This window comes from Vulpes lagopus, chromosome 18, assembly GCF_018345385.1.
Source record: "Vulpes lagopus strain Blue_001 chromosome 18, ASM1834538v1, whole genome shotgun sequence".
Lineage (NCBI taxonomy): Eukaryota > Metazoa > Chordata > Mammalia > Carnivora > Canidae > Vulpes > Vulpes lagopus.
In genome coordinates this window covers 1,440,864-1,461,228 of record NC_054841.1, presented here as the reverse complement: position 1 = coordinate 1,461,228, position 20,365 = coordinate 1,440,864, and the positions used below count along the sequence as shown (strand labels likewise).

Sequence of the window (20,365 nt, the reverse complement as noted above, 5' to 3'; positions counted from 1 at the left end):
CGCCGCCCACGCCTGCCTCCTCCGTCCTGGGGCCGACGGAGCTCAGGGCCGCCCTCCTGCCCCGGAGCCTGCGCCAGGGCCGGGCCAGGCCGCTGCTCACTCAGGCGGGGCCGCGGGGCCAGCGGAGGCTGAGCCGCAGCCGCGAGGAAGCCGCGGGGTAAAAAGTTGATAAAGAGAAATGCATTTCTTTTTCTTTTGGGAGAATTCAACGGGTGCAGATTGCTCAGGTCCCAAAGCCATGGGGAAAAAAAAGAAAAAGCCCTTTGCCGCTGCTATTGATAACTTGTCTCTCTTCACGTGGTGGGTTCAAAACTAAAAATACTCTCCTCCGACGATGGGGAAGCCGAGTGCTGTCACGTTGCAGAGGAGATGAGAAAGTTGCATGGGGAAGGCTCTGCTTGGGCCACGTGAGGGCCGGGCTGGGCCCTGGTGGCCAGTGCTCTCCGGCCGCCGAGGCTGCATCCCTGCATCCCGAGAGGAGGTCCCCTGCATTCCGCAGTCGAGTGGAGAATGGCCTCTCCAAAGGCCTGGGGAGTGGGGGTGCAGGGAAAGGACTGAGCTCGGGCCGTGCCCCCGCAGGGCAAAGGCCAGGCTGGCCATGCAGGGCGCCCAGCACCCCTGGGCACCCAGCACCCTTGGGCACCCAGCCGTGTCGGGCTACCGGGGCAGCTCTGGCTGCGGCCCTGTCCTGCACGGGACAGGTTGCTCCACTCCCTGAGCCTCAGAGTCCCTCACCTCTGCTCTGCCTCTGCCAGGTGAGAGATGGAAGGAGGACGAGGCTCATGCTTCCCGAGGGCAAAGCAAGGGCATGTGTTCCCACACAGTTGGGGCTCTGGCCCCAGCACACCAGGCTTCGTGCCCACGGGGCTCCTGGGTCATGGTATCAGTTGATCCTCATGCGAGTTGCGACGGGGAGGATCCAATTCTGGGGCGGTGAGTGACAGGCATACGCGACCGTAGGGTCTGCCCTTGGGCCTGGCCGGGTCCGAGAGCAGTTCCCGTGGGAGCAAACACCCCGAAAGTTATCTCCTAGCCCAGCGCTTCTCAAAGCCCTGAGAGCACACTCGTGGATGGACCCCCTCCAGAGAGGACTCCCCAGGCCTTCGTGCTCCGGACGCAGGAGACTCCCCAGCCCCCTCCACCCGGCAGGGAATGAGTCAGTTGATGTCATGACCCACGAACCCCCCAGAGGTCCAGCCACCCAGGAACACCTGAGCGTCTTATTCAGGTGCAGACTCCAGGCGGAGAGGTCTGGGCAGGCCCCTGGCTTTCCGACAAGCTCCTGGACCTCGGCCGCCTGACCACGCGGTGCCTGGGCCACTTCCTCACCGCAGGCCTGAGGGGAGTCACTTTCCCTGCTCGAGGCTCAGTCTGCTCATCTGCACCGTGGAGATGACACCCGGTATCTACTTGATTGGCTGGTGCACACGTGCAGCTGGACGAGACCCGGAAGCCACTGCGCCTGGAGAAGGCCAGCTGTCGTCACCACCACCATCGCTGCATGACCCCAAAGGCCCTGTCTCCTCTCCTGCTGCTGTCTTCCATTTCATTCTTAGAGAATTTTCCCTCTGGAATCAGCCTCTTGACCTAGTGAAGATCATGAAAACTGCTCCTGATTGCGTCCCATGCACCGCCCTTCAGCCATCAACCGAGAGGGGATCCCCCCTCAATCCTGGCCACGACGACCAGCAAAGACCGGTGGCTGGTCCTTGGAGTTCCATTTATTGCATCTGCTAAAAGGGGGTGAACTGATATTTCAGCTACAGGACCCACTTGGGGTCAGACCCTACCCAACCCCAAGGCCAGCGGAGAGGTGGTCGAGCTCCGCCCCGGGGTGGTCCGTGGGCAGACGGGAGACTGTCCGCCCCAGTCTCTCCTCTCATGCTGCACTGGCCCCAGAGGTCATGGCTGAGGGGTGGGCCAGTAGGTTGAACCCCTCAGGGCATGTCCTTTGCATTAGGTCCGAGTCTTGGAGACTCGTCAGGGTGACCCATGGTGGTTTCGGGACCCTGCGCTGGACTTGGGCCAGGCCCACAAGGGAAGCTTTGGAGCATCTCCATGGCAACAGGCCTTGTCCTTGTCCTGGCTTGGGGGCCTGCACACACCTCCCTCGCTTGCTGGGGTCGGTTTCTTCAGGGGTAACCATGGCAACGCCTTTGTTTCTGAGGCCTGGCCCCACCCCCTCCCGGTTTCTCTCTACAGCAGAGGTTGGGAGAGCTCCTTTTCAGTCCCAGCACGCCAGCCGCACCGCTGACAAGGCCCACCAGTGAGCCGGGCCAGCCTCTAGGACGGGGGAGGACAGGCTTTCTGTGCCCAGAAATGCAGCCTGCCTCCCTCCAGGGACCCCATCCACTCCCTCATGCTCTCATCTTTAGGGGGCAGCCAAGACCTGCTGCCCCTGCCCTCAGGGCACCCTTGGTCCCGCCGGGGGCAACCTGTCAGTCCCTCCACCTTGCTAGAAATGAGGAATCACGTTCTGATGAGGGAGTGCAGAGGCTCCAAAGGGCCCGGCTTTGTGGAAGAGACACAATGAGCAGGACGATTTCAATGTGCCACATGGGCACGAGGGCTCTATCAGTACTCTTGGGGTTGCAGGGCCCCAGGACTCCTTCAAGCTCACACAGGCTTAAGCAGAAAATACAGTAGCTCAGATAACTAAAAAGTCTAGGACAGAGCTTGCTTCAGGTGTAGCTGCTCTAGGTGACCCAGGATATCTGCTCTTGCTTCACTCCCTCCCCTCCCCGTGGCAAGATGCACAGTAGGAGTTGCAGACGGGCATCCCTGTCTTACCCAGCCCATTTCTGGACAGGTCTGTGGGTAGAGGAGAGACTCATGGGACTCACCCTTCCCTGTGGCCTGAGCTCTCTGACCCCCAGGGCTGACCCGCATTGGCCAGGACACCGTCTCTTGCTCACCCCTGAGTCAGACCAGACGCCTGATTCAAATGGGATGAGCTTAGGAAAAAAATCCGGTTTGCAAATCTGGGTGCTCAGAGATGTCACTAACTTGCCCCAAGCCACAAAGGTGATAAGGATGCAAGTCTGACTCCAGAGCTTCTGGGCTCAATCACGGAGCCCAGATCAGTGGGTTTTATTTAGTTATTTAAGATTTTATTTATTTATTCACGAGAGACACACAGAGAGAGGCAGAGACAGAGGCAGAGGGAGAAGCAGGCTCCATGCAGGGAGCTCGATCCCAGGACCCCGGGGTCACGACGCTCAACCCCTGAGCCCCCCGGGGCGCCCCATCAGTTTTAACCCGGGGAGTGAAGTGTCAGGGATGCAGCCAGAGGGTAAACCCGTGCCCGGTTTTGGCGAGCGATGAACGTCATGCCAAGGAGGGTGGACGCGGGGAGCCCCGTAAGATGCCTGAGCTGAAGGAGCGCTTTGAGAGGCCGCCTCCCGCCTCCGCCCGGCCCCGGAACCCGGCCTGGGAACCGCGGCCCCGCGCACCTGCCCGCCGGGCGCCCCCGCCACCTGACTCGCTGTTTGTAAACTCAACTCGCCCGGCCACGCCCCTTCCTCCCTCTCTCCCGCCCCTTTGGGGTCAATATCTGCATAACCCCGCCTCCCCATGCTGTGACTGGCTGTTCGTGGCGTCACTCCTCCGTGTGGGCGGGACTCCCAAGGGGCGAAGGGGGTTGCCGCTCCGGGGACATGATTAGCATAGTCCCGCCTCCCGGCGCGGCCCTCGGGCCGGGCGCTGATTGGGCAGGCGGCGTCTGACGCTCTGGCGCCGGGCGCTGCGAGTGGCGGGCGCGGGCTGTCAGTCTGCCTGGCGGCCGGCCGCACTTCCGCCTCGGTGTCAGCGGGTCGCGGGCCTGCGGGGCGGGGGCGGGGTGGGCGGCGAGGCTCGGCCGGCACCGGAGGGACCGCGGTCCAGGTGAGCGGCCCGGGACCCGGCCCCGCGTCGGCGGGGTGCGGGCGGGCGGGAGGCGGCGGGGCCGGGCGGGGCCGGGCGTGGGGGAGGGGAGCCGGGCCCGGGGCGCAGCGCCCGCCCGCCGGCCCGGCCCCCGAGCCCCTCCGCTCCCTCGGCCCGACCCCCGCCCCCGCGGCCCGCGGCCCCCGGGAAACTCGGGAGGAAAGTTGGCGGCGGCGGCGGCGGGGGGGGCGCGGCGGGGGCGGGGGGCGGCGGCGGGGGGCGGGGGCGCGCGTCGCCGGGCAACTGCGGCGCCGGAAGCCGGGCGGGCGGGGGTCGGGGCGCTGCGGGGCGGGGCGGGGGCGGGGGCGGGCGGCGCGGACGACCACCTGTGCGAGGGCCCGGCGCGTCCCTCCGTCCCTCCGTCCCTCCGTCCGTGTGTCCGCCGCGCCGCCGCAGCTCGGCAGCCGCGCGCTCCTGGCCCGCTGGGCTGTCCCCCGACCTAGACGCGAGCTCGGGGCGCAGCGCGGGGCGGGCCGGGGGGGGGGGGGGGAGCGCGCCGGCCGGGTGCCCCCGGGGCCCTGCTCACGGCCGCGATCCCGGGACCCCGAATGTCCGTCCGGGACCGGCTGGCGGCCGAGCCAGCAGCTGCAGCTTAGCCCCTTTCCGGGACGCTGGGCGCATCTGGAGACCTGGCCTCGTTCAGTTCAGGGGGTCCCGGGGCGGCTGGGCCATGTGCCCTGTCTGCCCGCGGCCTGAGCCCTGGGCCTGACCCCTGGAACTGACCCCTGGGACGGACCTCTGCGGCCTGAGCCCTGGGCCTGACCCCCACGGCCTGAGCCCTGGGCCTGACCCCTGTGGCCTGACCCCTGCTGCCTGAGCCTGTGGCCTGACCCCTGCTGCCTGAGCCCTGTGGCCTGAGCCCTGGGCCTGACCCCTGGAACTGACCCCTGGGCCTGACCCCTGCGGCCTGACCTCTGCTGCCTGAGCCCTGTGGCCTGAGCCCTGGGCCTGACCCCTGCGGCCTGACCCCTGCGGCCTGACCCCTGTGGCCTGAGCCCTGGGCCTGACCCCCGCGCCCTGACCCCTGTGGCCTGAGCCCTGGGCCTGACCCCCGCGCCCTGACCCCTGGAACTGACCCCCATGACCTGACCCCCGTGGCCTGAGCCCTGGGCCTGACCCCCGCAGCCTGAGCCCTGCGGCCTGACCCTTGCTGCCTGACCCCTGCAGCCTGAGCCCTGGGCCTGACCCCTGCTGCCTGAGCCCTGTGGCCTGAGCCCTGGGCCTGACCACCACGGCCTGACCCCTGGGCCTGACCCCCGCAGCCTGAGCCCTGGGCCTGAGCCCTGCAGCCTGACCCCTGGAACTGACCCCTGTGACCTGAGCCCCGCAGCCTGACCCCCGCGGCCTGAGCCCTGGACCTGACCCCTGTGGCCTGACCCCCGCGGCCTGACCCCTGCTGCCTGAGCCCTGGGCCTGACCCCTGGGCCTGACCCCTATGGCCTGACCCCTGGTCCTGACCCCCACAGCCTGAGCCCTGCGGCCTGAGCCTTGCTGCCTGACCCCTGCGGCCTGAGCCCTGCAGCCTGAGCCGTGGGCCTGACACCCGCAGCCTGACCCCTGCTGCCTGAGCCCTGCGACCTGAGCGCTGGGCCTGACCCCTGCTGCCTGAGCCCTGTGACCTGAGCCCTGGGCCTGACCCCTGCAGCCTGAGCCCCGCAGCCTGACCCCTGTGGCTGTGTGGGGATGGTGGGAGGACATAGCCCTGGGCGGCAGGGGGGACCCAGGTCCTCGTGGCTAATGCTGGGCAGCAGGGTGGGAGGCCTTTCCTGACTTTTGTCCCCTGGCCAGAGTTCCGTGCACTGTGACTTGTGTCATTTACCTGCAGGGCTGATGAGCAGATAATCCCGTGTTGGGCGGCCCTACCCCCGCCCCTGCACACAGTAGGTGCTCCAGATGGTTCCTTCCGTTCCTCTTGTTGCAGACAGGAACCTTCTGGGCTGTACTTCCTCCTTGTCCAGCACGGAGCCTGGCACGCTGTTGTCACTGAGAACATGACAGTGCATGGATGACTGAGTCTCCTTGGTAGAATTTGCTTTTGCTGTTTGCATCACGTATCCTCCTGTTAATAACAGCTCTTAACTCAGGTGGTGATAATATGTAACACTTGTTTTCCCAGGACTGCTGTGAGCACACTGCGTTCACTTCGCTCATGTGGCGCCGACATCCTCAGGGTTCATGAGGAAGCTGAGGAGCAGAGATTAGGTGACTTACCCTCTGTCACACAGTAGTAGGTGAGGGAGCAGGGATTTGAACCCAAGCAGGCTGGGCTTCAGAGTTTACACTCTTAAATACCCTCCATATTGCCTCTTTAAACCAAAATTATTATTGACCGTCTCCCCTTCAGGTCTTCTTTTGGAATATTCTAATCGCGCTGTGTTACTCTGTGCCGGAATTGTATTTCTTGCAGCGTATCTATCTGATAGATGTTCATTTTTTGTGAGCCCAAGTGTTTATAAAAACAATTTTATTTTTTCTAAAATGAAGGAATTCTCCATCTGGCTTATTCCAGATTTTGCAGAAATATTCTCCGTGCCGCCCTGCTCCTTGGTCAGCAGCGAGCCGGCAGGCTCACTGTGCGGAAGGCCGAGGTGGAGGAACAGGGTGATGACAGACACACACAAGTACGAGGCCGTGGCCACGAGCTCAGCTCCGAGCAGACTTCCTGCGGTAGGGGGGTCACACTGCTGTGCCGTGTGACACTGATGAGCTGTACTATTGTCATGTCTTGCAGGTACCCCTTGTCTTTCACCCTCGTGCCCCTGAGCCGTGCCCTCTGCCCTCTAGGAAATGCTGGCCACCGAGTCTTGGACATGTACTTAAAGCTTGCTCAACTCTTAGGATTTGATTACACCCAGCCGATCACAAAAGTGACATTTGCTTTCTCGGTGAGAAAGTTTTTGAAACCCGGACACCCCACGTGCTCCTGGTCAGCGCTGTGCTTTGCGCTGCGGGCGGCACTGGGCTGAGTGTCTGGCACACATTGTTGAGCGTGTAGCTTAATTCTGAGCTTGGAGCACTGGTTTGTAGCTTATTGAGACTGAGAAGGAGTTAAGTGTTAGAACATGGCTGATGAATAAAAACTACTTACGTCCTCAGAGTTAGTATCTTAAGTGCTAGTTTGACGCTGTAAGCGCAGGTTCCACGTACAGTGATTGATCTGTGTCTCTGCTGTAAGTCTTGCTCTTTCCAAGTGTTTGGTGTTGCAGCGCATGGCACTCGGGTTGGGGTCAAGCCCTGATGCAGAAACATGGTGTGGGGTGCGGCCCATCCCCGCAGCTCTGCAACGTAAGCGTGTGACGGGAGCCACCTAGACATGCCTGAGAACTTTATGGCGTTTCTTCCTTTTCTTTCCAAACCCAGAAAACTACTTGAGTTCCTCTGGCAGAATTTCAAATCACCGTTCGTTGAACTGGATCTTCAGGTTATACAAATACTGTAATCTTTGTGTTGAGCTAAACGGTGGAAGTAAGCCCGTATGGAGCACTGTCTTGGGCACCTGGCCGGCTCAGTCGCTAGAGCGTGTGACTCGTGGGGTGATGAGTTCCAAGCCCCACGTTAGGTGGAGGTTACTCTAACAAAAAAAATCTTAACAAAAAATAGAAAGGATTGTCTTGAAGAAGCAGGTGTTGGGAGACCCCAGCCTGCCGTGTGTCTTTGTGTCAAGGCAGTGCCTGCAAGGATTGTTTTGAGACAGACTCTGGGGTCAGTCCTGGCGGACCTGGCCTGACCGAGTGGTAGGGGAGCAGGGGCCGTGTGCCTGGTGCTCTTCTGGGCAGCATCCCACCAAGCCTGATGCTCTGTTCCAGGAACCCCAGGTCCCTGGGTGCCCGGGGTTTCCCAGGCTGTCAGCAGTGGGAACCATCTGGCTAGACAGGCCTGTCTGACTGCCCATTTCATACCTTTACAAGGGGTTCAAAGGTGCTGAGTAAGGCTTGTTCCAGGCTTGTGCCGGGGTTCTTGGGAGAGAGCGTTGCGTACATGAGAATGGTCTGTAGGGAAGTGGTACTGAATCCAGATTCTAGAAAAAAACTATGGCAGCCACAGGGCAGGGACGGCTGTGTGCTTTACTGAACAAATGAAGACTGATCAGAGGCTGCTCATGAGAAAAGATGAGCCGTGATCTGATACCTTGAGCCACCTGCGTGGCTGGAAAGTGCTACTGATGAAAACCAGGGGGACTATGTGAGTTCACGTCCAAACTGGACAGCTGTGGAGTGGAAAGAAGCACCAGGCAGATTGATGGTGGAGGCAGATGTAGTGAGGGCCCGCGGTCACTCTGAGGATGCTGGGGAAGGAGAGGATCGGGGCCATCTCGTCCCTGACCCTGTATGAGTTAGGTACCAAGCACTTGTAGTCCAGGAGTTGTTGGCCGGAGGTGGAGCAGGGCAGGTCACGGGAGGGACAGAGGCAGGTGGGGTCCCCTGTGGTGCCACCTCCCGTGGGTTCTGTCTCTGCGGTGCCTGTGCTATGGGGTGAATGCTGATGCCTGTTGGGTTAGAAGGCTCCTGGGTTAACATCGAAGGGTTTTGAAACCTAGCTTCTCATCAGAAAAACCTAGGTAATTTTGTAAGAAATGTAGGTTCAAGGCCCAGCCCCAGATCTAGTGGATCTGGGCTTCCGGGATGTGTGCGGCTTGCTCCTGTTATTCTGATGCTCCTGGGGTGCTCACTGGTACTTGGGGCCCACGGTGGGGTCCTAGCTCAGTTTAGGATCAAGGGCCTTTTTGAAAACTTAGTGGAGAGTCCAAGTCACCTTCCTGAAGGGAAAAAAAAAAAGAACACAAATGGAATTTTGCCATTTGTTTCTTTTTATTTATTTCTCACATTTGGGGGACTGGTTAGAAATTCATCCCTGAGACCCTGTCCCCGGCACTGGTGCTCAGGAAGTACAGCTGGGAGTGCCTGGGATGGCTCTGATATTAGGAGGATAGACTCAGCACAGTGAAACCAGCCAGGGGCTGATCGGGTCGTACCTGGAGGTGACAGGGAAGGACACCGGATGAGAAAGGGCAGCAGGCATGGCAAACTGGACCGTGAGCATGGTTCCGGGCCCCCGTCACTGCTCCTGCGCCGTACCCAGCATGTCCTGGCTGTCCCACTGCCACCCGCTGGTCCAGGGTGTTTGGCTCTGTTGGTCGGAGACGGCCTGCCGTCGGGGCCTGCCGTCGGGGTGCTGCCCAGGGATGCTCAGGGCCCCGCACCGTGCGCCCGCTGCTCGTGTGCGTGGTGGCTGCTCGCCGGTTTCCGTGAGCAGGGCCGTAGGCCGTGGTCGGAGCTCCCTGTCCAGATCGTCGTCACGCCTTCGCTCGGCTGCGAGTTGGGCCCCCTTTTTCTGTGTCACAGGATGATGAGGTGATTAAAACAAACGCGTGTGTGAAAGGGCTTGCCGTCCTCCTGTGCGCGCTTGGAGGCCTCCGTGCTGGATTCCGAGCCCCCGGTCCTCGAGGTGCGTGACGGGTCCTGGCGCTCGCCATTGAACCCTAGGCTGGTGGAGCTGGAGGCAGTTTGTCGGGGGGGGGGTGCCCCACTCCCTCGGGCTGGTGGAGCCGGAGGCAGTTTGTCGGGGGGGGGGGGTGCCCCGCTCCCTCGGGCTGAGCCGGCCGCCCGGGCCCCAGCAGGAGGTGCGGCTCCCGCGCTGCTGGCCGCCCGCCCGCTCCTGCGTCTGCCCTCTGCCTGCCCCCAAGGCCCCCCGTTGGCATGGGGAGCACTAGGTAAGCCGCGACTAACACGAACATTCGTTTACCTAGTGCGATAGGTTCGTTTACCTTCCTGAAGCCTAGAAGCGCGGAGCGAGGACGCCTCACCCCGGAAACCGGCTCGGCTGGCCTGGGGTGAGGCCGTGCCGTCCTCGGGGCTGCTCCCTGGCGTGCTGGAAGGCAGAGCGCAAATCCGCCCAAATCCGCCCAAATCCGCCCGCCGTGCGGGGCTGGGAGTTCGCGCAGGGCCAGGCAGCCGATGTCTGTGATGATTGCACACCCGGGGAGGCACACAGGGCCGCGCAGCTCCCTGTACCCCGAGACGGCACCTGGATGCACCTGGATGGAGCCACGTCTCACCCAGGTCTCCGGGAGCCGGGGCCGGAGGGTCAGCGCCCGCTCCTGCCCGTCTTCGCTGAGCCCCGGGTGTGAGAGGCGCCCCGTGGGTGCGAGGCCGACAGCCACGCGTAGCCCGCCGTGTGGAGGAGGCCGTGTGCGCACGGCAGGTTGTGACCTGGCTCCACCGCAGGCTCGGAGGGCTGCGGGAGTGGGCAGGCCTGGTCTTTCCCCAGCGGGTGGCAGCAGCACGTTTCAGTGAGGGCGAGGGAGCAGTCCAAGGTGCTTGGAAATCAGAATAAACAGCAGGCTGGCCCGGCGTCCTTACTGTGGCGCATCTGACAGGTGGGCCTTGGGAAGGCTGCTGCGCTGGGCCGGCCCGTGGCTCCCGCCCCTCCCTGCTCTGCTGGCCGCCTCCCTTCCACAGGACTCCCTCCCTGTGGCAGGACCGCTGGAGAGCTTTCTAGGGCTGCGGCGCTCAGCGTGAAAAGTGACCTATGGTCCCATGAGACCCTGGAGCGCTGGGTGCAGGATGGATGCTGAAGCGGAAGGAATTCAGTTCATTCAGCATTGCATAAAAGTAAGCACTCCCTTGGGTTCCTCAGCTACATTTCGGGTGCTCAGAGTCACCTGCAGCCAGTGGCTCCTGCGCCAGACCGAGCAGACGCGTCATCCCCAACCCGGCTGGAGCTTCTGCCGCCGGGCTCTGGAGCCAGTGCAGGTTGAGTCCTTGTTCCATTAACTTGTGTTTTACGAAAGAAAGACACTGGGAACTGTGGCGTGGTGGGTGTCAGTAGGGCGACAGTGTCTAGGCATCTAGGTGACAGGTGGGTCTAGAATGCTAACACATGAGAGACCACCAGGGCCGTGTGGCCAGGGAGCACTGTCTGCCCACAGTAGTGATGTTGGGGGGCGAGGTCTCGGGAGACACGGGGACAGGTGGCCCCCGGCCCTTCTCTGCTGCCTGGGGGAGAGAGGCGGCGGGCTGGGGCCACCGCAGGGCCGGCCTTCCCCTTGGGATGTTAGCATCCTCCAGCGGCCTTGGCTCCACTCGTCCTGAACTTCTCCATCTCTGTCCTTCTGTTCTTTAGTTCCCACCCATGGCTAACTGTGGCCCATCGTGTTTTGAACTCTGGCTCGCACTCGGAAGTGGCGGTGTTTCCTGTTCCGGGTGGGCCACGGTGGTAACGTTTCCGCGTGGCTGGAGCACCTTTCCAGGGCTCTGACGGCCACGCTGCTCCCGGGAGGGAGGAGGGGCCCCGCGGGGATGCCGTGGGGACTCCGGTCTGCTCCATCACTAGCCGCCTGAGGTCAGCGTGTTCCCCGCACGGACGACGCGCAGGGGTGTCCAGAAATGTTTGGCCGTGACCTTAAGGGGCGCGGGGCGCCGAGAGCCTCCGATGCGCTGTGCTCCGGAAGGCGCGGCCTGTTTCCGCGGGGCGCCAGCCCGGCGTCCCTGGGCTGCTCTCCTTGGGCCTCTGGGGTCTCCCTGGCGCCCCCTTTGGGAAGGCCTCTTCTGTGACCGCCATGTGGGGGGGCTCTGGGGCGGCCGCTGGCGTCCTCTCCCCGCCCAGGATCCGCGCCCCGCTCCCTGCGCCCCGGCCCAGCTCACTGCCCGATGTCGTGGCCTCACGGCGCTTCCGTGGCGTTTCCGTGCCAGTGAGCCAGGGACTTTCTGCTCCTTGACTTTGAACAGTTGGGAGGAGACACAGCCTCCGAAACCGGAGTGTGAGATGAGCTTTTGGGGTCCCTTCTTAGAATCCCATCGTTGGTAATAACGGGACCTTTTCCCTTTCAGCGTAACGCCGTCTGAGCGTGGTGCCTGGTGTGTTTGAGCTCCGTGCGTAGTCCCGTATTTCTCGTCTGTACCGCCTGATTCTGTGTTTTTTCCAATTGTTAAAGTTCTGGGGGATCTCTGGTGGCCCAGGGCGTGATCCTGGAAACCCGGGATCGAGTCCCGCATCGGGCTCCCTCCTGGAGCCTGCCTCTTCCTCTGCCTGTGTGTCTGCCTCTCTCTCTCTCTCTTTCTCTCTCATGAATGAATGAACACAATCTTAAAAAAAAGTCGTAAAATATACATGACGTAAAATTACCATCTTAACCATTTTTTTTTAAGATTTTATTTATTCATTCATGAGAGACACAGAGAGAGGCAGAGACACAGGCAGAGGCAGAAGCAGGCTCCATGCAGAGAGCCCGATGCAGGACTCGATCCCAGGACCCCGGGGTCACGCCTTGAGCCGAAGGCTGACGCTCAGCCGCTGAGCCACCCAGGGATCCCATCTTAACCATTTTTAAAAAATTTTTTATTGGGATCCCTGGGTGGCGCAGTGGTTTGGCGCCTGCCTTTGGCCCAGGGCGCGATCCTCGAGACCCCGGATCGAATCCCACGTCGGGCTCCCGGTGCATGGAGCCTGCTTCTCCCTCTGCCTGTGTCTCTGCCTCTCTCTCTCTCTCTCTCTCTGTGACTATCATAAATAAATAAAAAAATTAAAAAAATAAAAATAAAAATTTTTTATTTATTTATGATAGTCATACACACACACAGAGAGAGAGAGGCAGAGACATAGACAGAGGGAGAAGCAGGCTCCATGCACCGGGAGCCCGACGTGGGATTCGATCCCGGGTCTCCAGGATCGCGCCCTGGGCCAAAGGCAGGCGCCAAACCACTGCACCACCCAGAGATCCCATCTTAACCATTTTTTAAAAACACTATTTTATTTTTAAGTAGGTTCTATCCACATCGTGGGGCTCAAACTCAACTCTGAGCGCCAGAGTCACACGCTCTACCGACTGAGCTGGCCAGGCACTCCCCACCTTAGCCACGTCTAAGTGTGGGTTTCATTCGTATGAAATCATTTATAACATGTGCACCCGTCATCACCACCCATCTCTGGCACTGTTTTCATCTTGTAAAATTGAAACTCTGTCCCCAGTAAACACTAACCCCTCCCCCAGCCCCTGGCAGCCACCCTCGTGCTGTCTATGAATCTGAACTCACGTAAGTGGAATCAGATTGTTTTTGTCCTTTCGTGGCTGGCATATTCCACTGAGCACAGTGCCCTCGAGGTTCGTTCTTGTGGTAGCAGGTGTCAGGTTTTCCCTCCTTTCCAAGGCTGAATAATAGTCCATTGTTCGTGTAGATCACATTTTGTTTGTCCGTTGGTCCCCCAGCAGACACTGGGTTGCTTCCGTGTTTCAGCTATTGTGACTCATTCTGCTGTGAACTTGGGTGTGCAAATAGGACCTTGAGGACCTTGCTCTCCATTCTTTTGGGCATATACCCAAGGGGGAATTGCTGGGTCATATGGTAATTCTGTTTTTTTTTTCTTGAGGAACTGCCGTCCTTTCCTTACTCCTGATCTTAGAGGAAGAGCTTTCAGTTTTTCACCGTTGACTATATTTGCTGTGTTGTGGTAAGGTCCTTCTGTTGCTTGTTTGTTAGTGTTTTTATCATGAAAGAGTGTTGAATTTTGTCAAGTGAATTTTGTGTAGCAGTTGAGATGATCGTGTGTCTTCCCGTCATTCTGTTGATGTGCATTTTACACCCATTTTCATATGTTGGCCCATCCTTGCATTCCAGGAGGAAATCCCACTTGGTGATGGTGTCTGGTCCTTTCAGTGTGTTCCTCTCATCAGTGTTTCGTTGAGGACCTTGGCCTCTATCCTTAGGGGATGTTGGGGAGCAGCTTTCTCTTCCTGTGGGGTCTTTATGTGGCCTTGCCTCAGGATCATGCTGAAGCTCGTAGAATGAGTTAGGAAATGTTCCCTCCTCTTCAGTTTTTTGGGAAAGTTTGAGAATTGGTGTTAGTTCTTCCTCAAGTGTTCAGTAGAATTCACCAGTGAAGCCATCAGGCCCAGGGCTTTTCTTCGCTGAGAGATATTTGATCACTGATTCAATCTCCTTACTAGTCAGAAGTTTTCTGTTTCTCTGTGAGTTGGTCTTGGTGGGTCTTGTGTTTCTGGAAGGCTGCCTGTTTAATCGACGGTATCCGGTCCGTTGGCGTGCCATCGCTCACGGCATCTCGTACATTCCTGTGTGTTTACGTAGGGTCGGTAGTAACGTCCAATTGTAGTTGAGTATTCTCTCCTTTCTTCTTAGTCTACGTGGCTGTGGGTGACCAACTTTGTTGATCTTATCAGAGAACCAAGTTTTGGTTTCATTGATTTTCTCTGTTTTTCTATTCTTATTCCCTTCTTTCTGCTAATCTTGGTATTTATTCTTTTTGTTAGGTTGTAGAGTCAAGTTGTTGAATTGAGATTTTTCTCATTTTTTGATATTGATGTTGGTTCATCAGATTCTCCTCAGCACTGCTTTCGTGGCATCTCCTAAATTTGCGTAAGTTATTTTTTCATTTTCATTTGTTCCTGAGTATTTTCAAATTTCCCTTGTGATTTCTTCTTTGATCCCTTGCTTAAGGGCCCACCATTTAACTTCCACAGTTTTGTGAATATTCTAGTTTTCCTTCTGTTACTGATTCCTAACTCATCGCTTTGTGGGCAGAGGAGATGCCTTGTGCGAGGTCTATTTTGTAAAATCTATTGAGATGTAACTTGTGGCCTAACATCCGCTCTCTCCTGGACACTGCGCGTGTGTGCTTGAGAACGTGTTTCTGCTGATGCTGTTGGGTGGTACGTTCTATGTGTCATAGATCTGCTCGCTCTGTGGTGTAAAGTTCTCTGTTTCCTCATTTACCTTCTGTCTGGTTGATGCTTGCCAATGCACTTTTGAATTATTAAATAGAATTTATATTATTTTGAACAATTTAAATTCAGAATTGATATTTAACTGCAAAAGTAGTGTTAGAGTTTTCATATTACCAGTGTCCTTTTCCTTCTTGTGAAGATCACACCTAGGTTGCCTTGTCTGTTTTTTATAGAGAAGTTCTCCTCTTTCGTAAATTGACTGTGAAGATTAACCTCTGGGTCCCTTAGGCAGCCACTTATTCCTATGTGAGTAGATCTGTTCTTCTAATAAAATCATGCAGATGTATTTGAAAGACTTGAATGGTATTTGTACAAGTGTACTTGTATTTGTACAAGTGGTCGTGGGACATTTTGCATTTGGAGCCAGGGTTCTGGATGTACGCACGGCAGTCAGAGTGTACATCTTAACGAGAGCTGGATGGGGCTCTTCTCAAGGGAGTAGGAAACTGGGAGGAATGGTGGGGTGTCCTGGGCTGGTGGCCCCCTGAAGAGGCTGGGAGTGAGGATTCAGGGCAGCCCGTGGCGGGAGGTCCCTACGTGAAGGGATCAAGACCTTTGCCTCCTCCTTCTGTTCCCTCCGGGAGGCCAGGTCGGCCCCGTGGTATCGCGTTCAGGCCCAAAGTCAGTGCAGAAGGAGGCCAGCTAAGATGTACAGGACAGGCTTAGTTTCCTGGGTTTTCTCTGCAGTTAAAAGAGGGGATAGTTGAACGGAAAGAGCTAATTAAAAAAAAAAAAAAAGTCCTTTCCTGAAACACTGTCTTCGTGGATGTCTTCTGAATGCACAATAAAATCTGCGTGAAGGAGGGCATACGCAGGAAGTACTAAGTGCTGCCTTCTCGTTGATGCTGTTTCTTGAACAGTTGACTTTCCGTACGTCCCTGTACCTTGGTAGGGGGCTGAGTTACCAAGCCTGAGTGTCCCTCAGGTCCGTAGCCTTCTTGAGGGTAGGGGCGCTTTATGCACACGGCCCTTCACTCCCCTCTGCAGGGCGTTTTGGCAGGATTTGGGGGTAGGAGACCCGTGTCCAGGGCCCCAGGCTGCTCAGACGACCAAATGCTGCAGGGCCCGGGATGGTGGGGGTTCGGAGGGGTCGGGGAGCTCTAATGTGAGGAGGTCAGGTAGGCAGGCAGGTCTGTGAAGGACCCCGGGCTGGAACGCTCGCAGAAGCCTGCCCCGCAGAGGCCTCCCAGAGCCCCCGAGGCCTGGCACCCAGTGGCAGGCAGCGGATGCTAGTGGAAGGCGTGAGGGAGATCTCTGTGTGGTGCTGATGGCCTGTGGCAGTGGGGAGTTCCACGGCCCAGGCAAAATGAAGAGAACAGCTCTTCCAGGAATTCCCTCGAGACTGTTGGAATTAATTACTGAACTTGTGAAATGGGAGCCAGCCTGCGGGGTGCTGTGCAGATTTATCGTTGAGCTTGTGGATGTTCCTGTGGGGTTGGTGGGCGAGGCCTTCCCGGCAGGGCCTGCTCCTCGGGGTGGCCCGGCCCTCAGCCCGGCCTTCAGCGTTGTCCAGCCTGACGTCTTAGACCCTCATTTTAAAGATTTCCATCCATTTTGATTGATTTACTTTTAACCTTAGGACTTCTGTTAGGGTGATGAAGCATGTAAAAAGGGAAACATCATGGCTCTTAACGTCGCTCTTATCACGGGAGATTTCTCCATGTGGGGGAAGGCACGCTCCTTCCGTGTCACTTGGAGGAAGAGCCCCGATGTACCGTGTCCCGTCCACAGGGACTACAGCTGCAGCTCTGCAGATAAGGCCTCTTGGGAGAGCGCAGTCAGAACACCTGTGCCTTTTTAAGACACATTTGACTTGAGGTTTAATTGACATGCAGTGGAGTCAATTTAATTGTCAATTAATTGAACTGTACAGTGCATTTTGACCCATGCATCCACCCGCGACACGGTCCCCTCCGTGAGGATCGCGGGCCGTGCCTGGGTCCTGTGCCCGGCTGCCCCTCCCGTGGCTGGACGTGTGGCTGGCGGGCCGCGCACCCGGGGGGCCACCCTCCCGGCGCCCTCTCCAGCCTTTGTGATTTGCCGCCGAAGAAGCTGGAAGTCCTGCAGCCTTCCCCGGGGGAAGGATCCTGCTGTCCCTGTCATCGGAGCAGAGTGCGGCGTGTTTCTGTGTTGTCTGCGCGGCTCGAGTTTGGGGGCATGACGGCGGAGGGGGCACGCGGCGCCGCTGGCAGTGGGCAGCCACACGACGTGGTCCCTTGTCCGTGTCATGTGGCAGCGCCACGCACACACCCTCCCGCCTCGTCCCGCTGCTCCCCTGTCATTAGGCCAGACGGCGGCGGCACCGAGAGCCCGAGAGCCCGCGCAGGAAAGACGGGATGGAGGCCTGGCGGCCCCCGCTTGGCGGCTGCCTTCAGAAGCGCGTGCTGGTGTCCCCCGGGTGACCAGTCGCCTCCCTCCCAGTCTGTGTGAGCTCGGGGCCTCGCTGTGTCCCGTGCATCAAGGTCTCTTGCTGCACGTTGGTGCTCCGACGACGTCCCTGGTTGCAGCGGGAGCCTCTGTGGGCTCATCCTGAGCCCTGTGACGCGGCCCCCTGGCTTCCTGCGGCCCTCCAGGGATCCCCGTTCTGGATTCAGCCACTTCTAAGTCTCCAGGGACCCTGGTTCCTTTGAGGGGCTTCCAGAGGGACAGAGCAAGTCGCTACATGTCATAGATAGGACAGGTCAAGTCGGAGAGGAGCTAGAGTAGGTAGTAACGTCTCTAGTGTACGCGGGCAACGAGTCCTGGACTGGTGAGCGAGGCTCGGTACGGGTGTTTCCAGAAGCTGCCTGGTGCCTGGTTCCGCATGGTGGGAAAGAAAGGGATCTCAGAGAGCCTTTCAGGGCAGGAAGAAGGGAGTAGCTTCATGCCAGTTTGTTTTACAGCATGGAAGCTCACGTATGCTCTGGCCCTCTCACAGGGCCAGAGATGAGCCGCCTTGGAGGTGTCACCCAGCTCTGTGTCACCACTCCAAGGGCAGAGGGCACGTCCCTCCCTTGGGACCGTCTCTGCCTTTGCTGCCATCAGAACTGCGAGGAAGGCTCTGGGCCCCACGTCTGTGCTACTCACACAGACGTAAACTCAGCTTGTTTTCATTAAAGTCAAACCTTTTGGGACAAAGGAAACTGCGATGGAAACTTGGTTTAAAGTTGGTGTGACACAAGTACTCGAACAACATTGTGCACTTGCTTGTGACTGCCTGTCGTAGCCTCCATGAGGTTGGCAGCCACCGTCAGCAGGAGGCTCTCGGGTGTGTTTGAGCCCCGGACCCGTGAGCACCTCACCGCAACTGACCTGCTTTTCCGCCTGTCCCCCGACTTCCCCCACATCAATCATTTCCTTGTTTTCTTTCTTTTTTTTTTTTTTTTAAAGGGAGCAAGTGAGCGTTTGTAAGAGGTGGGAGGGGCAGAGAGATAGGTAATCTTTTTTTTTTTTTTAAGATTTTATTTATTCATGAGAGACACAGAGAGGGAGAGAGGCAGAGACACAGGCAGAGGGAGAAGCAGGCTCCATGGGGGAGCCCGACGTGGGACTCGAGCCCGGGACCCCAGGATCAGGCCTTGGGCTGAAGGCGGTACTAAACCGCTGAGCCACCCCAGCTGCCCGAGAGAGAGGGAATCTTAAATGGCTTCCACACCCAGCACAGAGCCCAGCTTGGGACTTGATCTCACGACCCTGAGATCATGACGTGAGCTGAAGTCAAGAGTCTGATGCTTAATGGGGACCTCATTGTTTTCTTTTTAAAAATCTGTTACTATTTTTAAAAATGGAAGTATAGTTGCCATAATGTTCCATTAATCTCAGGTATACAGCAGGTGATGCTGAGCTCACCAGTGTAGCTGCCACCTGTCACCACACCCCACTCTCACGGCGCCATCGATGACGTCCCCATGCTGTGCCTCTGATTGTGACCATTCATTCTACAGCTGGGCGCTGGGGCCTCCCCCCCCCCTCCCCACTGGCAACAGTCTGTTCTCTGTATTTGCAAGTCTGTCTCTGCCTTTTGTTTCTTTGTTTATTCATTTGTTTTTATATTCCACAAGTAAGTGAAATCATATGGCATTTATCTTTCTCTGACTTATTTCACTTAGCTTGATACCCTCTAGGTTTATTCATGTTGCAAATGGCAAGATTTCATCCTTTTTATGGCTGAGTAATATTCCATCACAGACCCCACAACGTCTTGGTCTTTGGACAGTTGCTTCCATATCTTGGCTACTGTAAATGTTGCTGCAATGAACATAGGGGTGCATTTATCTCTGAGAATTAGTGTTTTTGTTTTCTTTGGGTAAATGCCCAGCTGTGGGATTACTGGATCATGTGCTAATTCTACGCTTAGTTTTTGAGAAACCTCTGTACTATTTTCCACAGTGACTGCACTGGTTTGCATTCCCACCAACAGTGCACGAGGCTTCCTTTTTCTCCACATCCTCACCAACACCTGTTTCTTGTGTTCTTGATTCTAGTGTTTATCATTTTCTTATACAACTGTAGATAATGATTCTTTCAAAGATTTTACTTGTCAGGGAGAGAGAGAGAGCATGAGCAGGAGGAGCAGCAGGCAGAGGGAGAAACAGACTCCCCACTGAGTAAGGAGCCCAATGTGGGGCTCAATGCCAGGACCCCGTGGGGTCATGACCCGTGCCAAGGGCAGATGCCTAACTGACTGAATCACCCAGGCGCCCTTAGATAGTGATTTTTAAAAATAACTTCAATCAATGATTACTTGTTAATCTATTTTTCTTCGATGGATATTTGTATTATGAATGTTTCTCATATATTTTGAAATCATGCATTTGTCAGATCATTCATTTTATTTCTTTGCTTAAAACTGTGATTGAGATTGATGTCAAGAAGGGTGAATGGGAATTTATAAAGTGTTTCTAAGCCATGAAACTGGGCAGCCCGGGTGGCTCAGCGGTTTAGCACCACCTTCAGCCCAGGGCATGACCCTGGAGACCCGGGATTGAGTCCCACATCGGGCTCCCTGCATGGAGCCTGCTTCTCTCTCTCTGTGTCTCTCATGAATAAATAAATAAAATAAAATAAAAAGTAAACCATAAAACTTTTGAAAGCTAAGTATGTGGAAATGCTTTTCTCCTTAGAGCTCCAGTGCCTGTTGGATTTTTGCCAAAACATAAGTTGACAGCATGCAATTCCTTACACATCGATGTAGGTCCAGTACGATGACTCCGTAGAAGAGCCGAGACTGGGTGGCGAGGGAGCCCGGCTACCGAAGGATGAACGGCGAGGAGGAATTCTTTGATGCCGTCACAGGTGAGCAGGGCAGGAATTGACTCAGAGGCCGTGGTGCGGGCGCGAGACCTCGGGCCGGGTCCCAGACTTGGCCTGGGGGGTGTGAGAAGGCCTGGGAAGGCGAGCAGGTGGAGGTGGGACCCATTCCCATCACTGACACTCAGCAGAAGCCTGCGGGGGAGGCTGTGGGCCACGGGCGGTAACGAGAAAGGACAAGAGTTGCCCTGGAGCGTAGACACTTTTATTTGGATCCCCAAGTGACGTGGTCAGTTTTCTTATGTTATTTGTACTTCCTGATCCAAGCCTTGCTGTCTTCACGTTGGGACTAGATCTGGTTTGGCGCCACTCGGAGTACAAACCCCAAGTAGAGGGGGTCTGTGCCGACAAAGCTGCTCCCGCTGGTACGGAGTGCAGTGGGCCTCCCTTCTCCCGGGACCGTTTGCAGGACCGGCA

The 20,365-nt window shown here is 57.4% G+C and overlaps 1 protein-coding gene across 6 annotated transcripts in view; it reads left to right on the top strand.

Annotated features, from left to right (window-relative positions):
* Positions 1-3,744: 3,744 nt before the first annotated feature.
* The window catches only part of OSBPL2 (oxysterol binding protein like 2), a 42,119-nt gene continuing 25,498 nt past the window's right edge, over positions 3,745-20,365 (top strand). Inside the window, exons 1-3 of one of the 6 annotated variants that reach the window (XM_041732737.1) lie at positions 12,675-13,368; positions 14,186-14,291; positions 19,833-19,933. In XM_041732737.1, the coding sequence (XP_041588671.1) occupies positions 19,897-19,933 (37 nt within the window). In that variant the 5' untranslated portion in view covers positions 12,675-13,368; positions 14,186-14,291; positions 19,833-19,896. Of the gene's footprint in view, positions 3,883-12,674; positions 13,369-14,185; positions 14,292-19,761; positions 19,934-20,365 lie in introns of those variants that run through there. The other 5 variants (XM_041732734.1, XM_041732736.1, XM_041732732.1 and 2 more) reach the window with 5 other exon arrangements.